Source organism: Alligator sinensis, unplaced genomic scaffold, assembly GCF_000455745.1.
Source record: "Alligator sinensis unplaced genomic scaffold, ASM45574v1 scaffold163_2, whole genome shotgun sequence".
Taxonomy (NCBI): Eukaryota; Metazoa; Chordata; order Crocodylia; family Alligatoridae; genus Alligator; species Alligator sinensis.
In genome coordinates this window covers 359,845-368,457 of record NW_005842499.1, presented here as the reverse complement: position 1 = coordinate 368,457, position 8,613 = coordinate 359,845, and the positions used below count along the sequence as shown (strand labels likewise).

The 8,613-nt window shown below is 48.1% G+C and overlaps 1 protein-coding gene across 6 annotated transcripts in view; it reads left to right on the top strand.

The window, feature by feature from the left end:
* Positions 1 to 8,613, top strand: part of TMEM273 (transmembrane protein 273) — a 58,919-nt gene that overhangs the window by 9,888 nt on the left and 40,418 nt on the right. For 5 of the 6 annotated variants that reach the window (XM_025212989.1, XM_025212991.1, XM_025212990.1 and 2 more), the window contains 2 exons: positions 3,728 to 3,781; positions 7,688 to 7,798. In XM_025212989.1, coding sequence (XP_025068774.1) covers positions 3,728 to 3,781; positions 7,688 to 7,798 — 165 coding nt within the window. The remainder of the gene's footprint in view (positions 1 to 3,727; positions 3,782 to 7,687; positions 7,799 to 8,613) is intronic. The other variant, XM_025212993.1, reaches the window with a different exon arrangement.

Here is an 8,613-nt window from a genome sequence, read left to right as displayed (position 1 = left end):
GCATTCCTGAATGCCCTTGCTGAGCCATGGGGGTTTCTGAGCACTCTTACCCCCCTTGCTTCTCTCTCTCTAGTAATGTGATTATTAGAGGAATATTATTATTTTTTTTAAGTAAGCTTGCAGACAAATTGGTGATAGAGAACAGTTTGAAAATGTAAAACCTAACGAGTCAAAATCAAGCAGGCAAATAAAGAAGCTAAAATCTATTTGTCTTACAGTCCTATGATTTTCAAACCAGTCTCAAGCTTTTTGAAGCCTGACTGAACACACAATATTTAAAGTGTTTGAGTAATCGTCAAGTAACAGAGGCCAGGAAGTAAAAGCTAGTGTCTTGCCAGTCATCCTGCATGTCAGATGTTTCTGATACGGTGCTGGAACTTTCAGAGTTCACACTGACTTTATTTGAAATGTAAGGTGCACAGCAGCTGTGAAAACTAGGCTCAAGCCAGACTTGCAATAATGAGGCCACTTTTGTAAAGTTTGGTCTTAACAAAATTCCTCTATGGTGCTAGAATGTACCTGCTACAAATATTCATGTGAAAAGTGTCCCTCACATAAAAACAGCTGAAGAGGAACAAAACAAAATACTGCAATGCCTGCTTTTTTGAAGGCTCCATCTCCTGGGCTGGAGTAATGCAATGATGTGAAAAGTCAGCTTCAATTTAAAAACAAGTAGGTTCTTGAGTTTTTGCCTGTAAAGAAAAGAATGATAACCAGAAGACAAAAACAAGTAGTATTTTGTATAATCTCACAGTTTTTCAGCCAATTTGGTTTTTTTGAGCAGCCTGAATCACAAGTTTTGAATGTTCAACATGTATTTAATGCAGGGGCCGGCAAGCCCCGGCACGCGTGCTGAGCATGGCATGTGAGGCCATTTTGCTCCGCACACCACGGCCAGCCCCGGCTCTAGGCAGCTGCTGCCAGCAACAGAGCCCGGGCTGCTTCCGGCAGGGCTTACAGCATCGGCGGGGAGCGGCCTGGTCTCTCAGCTGGCGGCAGCTACCCAGAGCCGGGACCAGCTGCAGCTGGGAGGCTCCAAACAGCTGTGCCAGGCTCCGGCATCAGCCCCATACTGGTGCGAGCACTTGCGCATCGGAGCAGGTGGTAAGGGAGGGGCCTGAGGCAGTGCAGCCCCAGTCTCTCCCCGCTCCTGGCACGGAGGTGATAGCAGGGCTCCAGAGCCTGGTGCAGTTGTTTGTAGCCAGCCCGTGCTCTGGGCAGCTGCAGCAAGCAGTGGGCAGGCTGCAAACAGCTGCGCTGGGCTCCACAGCTCTGGCATTATCTCCATGCTGGCAGCAACTGCATGGCCACCTCAGGGTGGGGCCCGCTGTTCGCATGCCTGTCTGCCTCTATCACAGGGGCTCAGCATGGCGCACCTTCAGCTCCTGTACTTGCAGCAGAAAAGCCCCACACTGGACTCGGTAAAGCAGGGGGCAGGGATCCCTCCACTCACGGGCTGAGTGTGGGGACCTGCGCAGCAGGGGACAGGGGAGGCAGCAGGCTCCAGCACGGGGCTTCCCCTGCTGCTAGTGTGGGAGCTGCATGTGCACAGCATGGAGCCCTGATGATAGAAGCAGCCAGGCAGGCTGCGGTCCTCACCTCTCCCACCCCTCCCCCGCCTTGTGTGCAGCGCAGACTGGAGCCACACTCCACCAGGTGCCTGCGCCAGGCATGAGCACCCTGACCACCCCACCTGCTGCTGCTGCTGCCAGGCAGCGAGTTCTGCACACCAGGGGTGGTGTGGGGGGGGGGGGGGGGGGGAGTGTGTGGTGGGTCCCTATACCCCCACACTCTCACACCTCACACAACTACACCCCGCCCACACAACCCCCATCAAGATGTACGTACACCTCAATATACCCTATGCCCCACTACACATCCACACCTTCTCACAACCCCCCCACAAACCCGCCTCCACACACACTCACACCCCACCATATACACACAATATAAAAGACTGACACTTTATTTTTGAGTTATTATGCAATCCCTTCTATATATAGTACACAATCACAAGTCATGACAAATATCTTTTGTAATAAAATTAAAGTATATTACAATAGGTGTTTGACTTCTAGTGTATGATTTGGGTTTTTTCTGGTTCTAAGATGGCAGGTCTCCCCTCCTCCCAAAAGGAGTATTTGGAGGGGGAGAAGGGCAACAAGGGGAGGGACTTCCAGTGGCAAAGGTCAGGGGTTAGGGGGCAGGACTTACAGTCCCAATGTGGTGACCAGGGTGCAGAGCAACCATCAAGCGGCAGAGCTACCTATGCAGCCCGCAACAGCTTGCCAAAACTTGTTAAGAGGCCCTCCACCCAAAATAACTGCACGTCCCTGGCTTAGATGCTTATCAACATACAGGTTTCCCTCAATTTATGCTGTACATGTGTTTCCAGACAACGGCTCATAAATCAAATTCACATAAAGCAAACCCACTTTCCAATGTAACGAATCAGGATAAATTCCCATGACAGTAAGGGAGTGAGGCTGCGACTAGGTAAGGGACAGGGAGAGGGGTGCCACTCCTGGGGCTACACAAGGCAGCAAAGCAGAGGGAACAGAGTGGCACTCACCCCAGCCACAGTTGCAGTGGCCCCAGGAGTGGTTGGTGCCAGCTGCCTGCAGCTGCTGGGCTGCATTGTGCTCTGCCTGTCCTCACTCACCTGTGCTGGGCTGTGCTGTGCCCTGGTGCAGGCAGCAGGTGTTGGCTGCTCCCAGGGCCACTGCACCTGGGGCTGGGGTGAGTGCTGTGGCCTGTGCTACCCGGGGCTCTGCTTGTTCACACTCACCCCAGCCTGTGCTGGAATGGCCCCAGGAGCAGCTGACACCAGCTGCCTGCACCATGGCATGGTGCAGCCTAGGAGCTGGGGTAAGCCCAGGTGCGGGGGGACAGGCGGAGCACGGTGCAGCCCAAAGCCCACAGGCAGCTGGCACCGGCTGCTGCCGGGGCCGCTGCAGCCCGGGCTGGAGTGAGTGGGGCCACAGCCCTTTCCCCACTCCCCACAGACTTACCTGCTTTGGTGGGGGTGGGGGGCATCGGTGCTGATCTCATAAGAGTGAATTTGCATATAAACAACCCGCATAGATTGAGGGAAACCTGTATAACACGCACACATTTTTCACAGGGACAGGACATGTGATCAGTTTCATGCTGGTGTAAATCTGTTGTTAACCATGATACTTTTACATCTGAAATTAGCCCAGACCTCAGTCTCTGTAGTTCTAAGCCATTTGTGCCTTAATTAGCAGGCTGAAAACACAGAAAAATGAGGTTAGATGCTGAATAACATGTGCATGGGAGAAAGTGATTCCTTTTGGGAAGCATTTAAAACCAGTGCTCACTTTTGTATTAAAAGCCACCTCAGTCCCTGTTTGTCTCATTCATGCAGGTGCTACTGCTATGATTCTGATTGGAACTACTTAAAAAATATTCTCGATTTGCTTATTTCAGCTTACATTTTCAGTGATAAAACAAATTGAAAAAAAATGTTGGTTCATTCAAGATTCTTCAGAATTCTCCAATAATTCTTCCAATAACACATCTGTTCTACAAAGGCCTAGATACATTTCTTAAATTTTATCATCTGACAATTAATCACTAGTAATATCCTGGCATGATCCTCTTAGGATTTTCAAGCAAGCATGATATTACCAGATACATATGGTCACTAGCTGAATACAGTACATTATTCTACATATTTTGACATGCCCAATCTTTTCTGTTTCAGATATCTGGAAAGCAAGGGTTTATGCCTCTGGAACATCTGAAGAGGATGGAGTAGGTGAGTCTATTTTAAGATGTTACCTTCCCTACAGGAGCCGTAGGCTAAGACAGGGTGGGCAAAATATGGCCTGTGGGCCAGATCCAACCCACCAGGCAATTCCATCCAGTCTGCAGGTGGGTGCCCACTAATTAATCATATCCAGCTGAGCCTGTGGCTGCCCCTCCTGCAGTCACATGTGACCGAGCCTCACCCACTCCCACTAGGGCAATGTCCTGCGCTCCCACCCTCATGGACGGGAGAGCCACAACCACAACCCTGGCCCCAGCCAGCACGCAGCTTCCAGGCCGGGCTCCTGCTGCCACTGCTGCAGCCACCCAATGAACTGCTCAGCTCCCCTGGCCTCCAGCGGCTCCTCCTCATGTCCCTGCTGCAGCACTCTGGGCAGCAGGTAGGGAAGCAGCAGTAGGTGGGGGAAAGTATAAGTTGGCCAGGAGCACAGAACCAAGAGCATGGGCCCTGTACCCAGCTGGGTGTGGGGAGAAGCAGAAAGCCTGGGTAGGCCCAGTTCCATTATACAGGGCTCCCTGTGGCTCACATACATCTCCTGGTACTCGCACGCCATGGTGGGGAGCCTAGCACAATGGAGCTGGCAGCCTTTCCCACTCCCTGTCACCATATGCAGCTCCTGGGACTCCACCAGAAGTGGCAAGGAGCCCCACACAACGGATCCCAGCAGGCTCAGCCCCATTCCCTGCTTCTCAGTGGAGTCCTGGGAGCTGCACCTGATGGCAGGAAGCAGAGTCAGGCTGCTGGCTCCCCCTGGCCCCACAGTGTGTAGCTTTGGCTAGGTCTTGTGAGCTGCACATCAGACATGGGGAGATCCATGTGCTGAAGCCAGGCCCTGGCCCCACTCTCTGCCACCATGTGCAGCTTCCAGAACTGGCTGGAACTGTGTGCCACTGGGCAGCTCCGCCTGCATGGGCCATGAGCACTCCAAGGGCCTGCTACTGCCACTGCCCTGGCAGCAGGGGCTGTGCGCCATGGAGGGCCATGTATGTTGGGGGGGGGCTCCACATGCACACCCCACCATACCCATTCCCCACACCCCCCACAACCTCACATGCACCCCTCACAAACCCCACATGCTCCCCCCACAAACCCCACACCGCATCACATACATATCCCACCTCCTAACCACTTCACACAGTCCCCCACACACATTATACAAAAGTAAGACTTTATTTTGAGCTATTATGCAATCGCCTCTGTATACATTCCACATACTTATATAAATAAGGACAGTATATTTTAAAAAAATAATATTAAAATATATTATAGTACATGTTTGATTTTTAGTATGTGATTTGGGTTTTTTTCTGGTTCCAAGATGGCAATTCCACCCTCCTGCCCCCAAGGGAAGGGACTTCCAGTGGCAAATGTCAGGGGTTAGGAACAACACTTCCAGTCCCAAGAAGATGGCCAGGGTGCGGGCACCTGTCAAAGGGCAGGGCTATCCTCGCAGCCCTTGATAGCTCATCAAAACTAATTAAGCAGCCCTCAAGCCAAGATAATTATCCACCCTGGGGCTAAGAGAACATGGCAACAAAAGCAAACACATGCTAAGGATATTAGATCTTGTTATTTTATATAGATCTTTTTATTAATGGGAATACAAAATGGAGCCTCAAAATTATGATGTTGATTATGATTATAATTATTATTATCATAATATAATGATCATCTGCTTATTCTGTGTTTGTATGGTGTCTATTATAATGAAGCACCAGTCTGTGACTGCTGCCTCCAGGCATGCCTGTAATAAAATTAGAAACATTAAAAGGCATATTGGAGCCCCAAAGACCATGAAAGTGTGCACCGTGTAGTATTAAAGTTTGATGTGAAACCATGATGTGACTGTGATGATGCAGAAGAGTAATACACCTGATAATACACACCTAAGGGTGTTTATATACATTCTCTGGGGAGCAGGGAGGGAGTACTTTAATTAGAGTGGCTCCAGGAGCCACTTTAATTATAGTGCTTGGAGTGTGACGTGTATCAGCATCCTCGCATTGAAAAATGGCAAGTAGGGCACTTTAACTAAAACTCCTCAAACAAGCTTTAGTTAAAGCACGCCCGCTGCCATTTTTCAGTGCAGGGATTCTGAGATGCATGACACTGGAGTATGCTGGAGCATAATTACTGGGCTCCAGCAGACTCGATTAATCAAGTCTGCTCCAACGTGCTGTAATTACAGCACGTTGGAGCAGCCTCCCTGAATGTGTATAATCACCCTAAAATGCTGCTATTTCCCTTCTACAAAGATTTACTATTAGTGTCTTCCAGTGAGAACTTCTGGTACCACCACTTCCTAATTTTATTAAACCAAGTACTAGGTTTAAGAAATCTTAGATCTTAGAAAGTAATGCTATAATCAAAATTGAAATGTTACTGCCAATATATACCATATTTACCCAAATACAAAAAAAATGACAGTTTTTTTCTCCCATTCAACCAGGAGAAAAAACCCGTTATATTGGATGCAAGGATGAGCCTTGGGCATGCAGCTGCTGCAGCTAGGGGAGCTAGAGCCAAAGCTGGAGCCACAGCCACCAGCTACCCTGGATCAGAGACACTGTGGCTGGTGTGGCTAAGGTAGTGCAGGGGAGACTGTGTAATGGGAGGATGAACATGGAGGAGTACAAGGGAGACCATACAGTGCGGGAGGCATTAGGGAGACCATGCAGTGGCAGGGGAGCTGCTGGGGCTCTGGATCCAGCTCTGGCTCCAACCTTGTCCCAGCACAAGAGCTGCAGCCAGGTCTGGTGCTGCCACTGCTGCTGCCATTGCCACTGGTACTTAGCCAGGCCAAGGCCAGAGTCACCGTGTGCTCTGTGCCCATGGCCAAAGCCAGAGCTAGAGCCAGAGCCAGGGTCAGAACCATTGCCCACAGTAAGCAGGGGTAGGGGGAACAGGCAATAGGAGTAAGTGGTAGCAGGCAGGACAGACAGTGAGGGGGGTGGGGCAGGTGAGGGGCGGTGAGGGGTGTTTGGCAAGAGGGGCATTGTGGAAGTAAGTGGCTGGGTGGGAAAAGTGAGGGGGGAGGGGTCAAGGCATCTCTTCCCTTCCCACAGTGGCCGGAGGGAAGAATTTAAATAATGATCTATGTACAGGATATAATTATTGGAAGGTCGTCTTAAATTTGAAGTCATCATGGTATGTAAGGAAACTGTACCTAGTGCAGCTGTAGCCTGCCCTTTTAAATGTTATTTATATTACAGTAGCACCTAGAAGCCTCAGACAAAGTTGGTGCCCTCCTTGTGCTGTATGCTGTCAAAATTACCTGGCAGAATCTTAAAAAACAGGGTTGGTAGATACCCCAAAGAGGACAGCTGGTGCAAGCCCCCCTCTACAGCATCCCATGCAAATGTTGTTTTCTACCCTGCGCTTACACTAACAACAAATAGCCCTGCCCAAAAGAGCTCTCACTCTAAATAGACAACACCTCAGAGGAATATTCACATAACCAATATCACACAGCAGGTCCTAGCAGAAACAGAAAGAGACCACATGTCACATGCAAACCAGCTGCCTATTCTCCAGCCCACACTAGTTCTCCTAATGTCCCCCCTTTTACTGGAAGTTGTTCATTCACTAATTTACAAATGATAGAAACCTACAGTGGGTTCCCTCATAAGGGATTTTGGTTAGCTCAGTTCTACTGTGCGTATGGATGGTGTAAATTTGTATTGTGCATGTGGTTAAGGAAGCTCATAATCTAGCCCTTCATATTCAGCTTTTTCTTGTGTGAGAGAATGCATGTGGTCATCTTTCAACAACAATATTCATTCTGATTCTGCATCCTTCTCTTATGCCATTAACATACCAACATTAAAATGCCAAACTATTTTCTTTATTATTTTACAACATATAGTCTATCATTTATTTTCATTTATTTTGCAGATGTCACGTATGTTATCATAGGAGTTACTCTTGGAGCCATTTTAGCTATTGGTTTTATAGCATTAAAGATCTGCATGATCAAAAGACAATTGATTGACAATATCCTTGGAGGTAAGAGAAACATACTTTTGTTTTTTGACCCACAGGGAAATTCTTCTGACATTTCAACATGGCAGACCTGAGTAACATTTATGTATAGGAAGAGCTGAATAAAAGCTTAGATCTCCAAGAAAAAACAGCGAATTTTGTCCTGAAAACAATATGAAAATGGGTCTGAATTTCAATTCCTTGAGTCCACTTATAAATTCTACTATGATCAACTCAGTTCTCTAGGCTTACAAGGGAGATAAATTCAGTTCCATGCAGTTTTGTCTTTGGAATTATTAATTTTTTAAGAAAAAGTACTATAGGACTTTAGCTATGAATAAGGAGGACTTTGTTATAATTTCGATCCTAGCATCCTAGTCACAATTTCCATCTTTCACACTGTTCTGATTCTGGCCTTTCCACTCAGATATGCTTGTCTGACTTCTGTATACAGAGCTTGATAGAACATCCATTCAGGTATATGGACAAATTCCCACTGACTTCCAATGGTAGCTGGAAGAAGCGGATGGCTTGTAAGGTGCTGTTGGGTTCTCTAGAATGGTATTTGCTACGGGAATGTGTTCTTTTGTTAGACGGACAAGGTTCCTTGGGTGAATCTGATATCTTTTATTAGACCAACCCAAATAGTTGGAAAATAATTATTAAGCAAGCTTTTGTGTTCAAAAACCCTTCGTCAGGCTAAGGAAGTTTCAGCAGTTGGTGTGTGCTCTTCCTGGATGGAATGAAAAGGAAAGAAGCCAGCGGCTGGGCTGGTATGCATACAAGACAGGTAGTCAGTGAAAATGTAGATTGAGGAGTCAGTGGGTGAGAGACAGGCT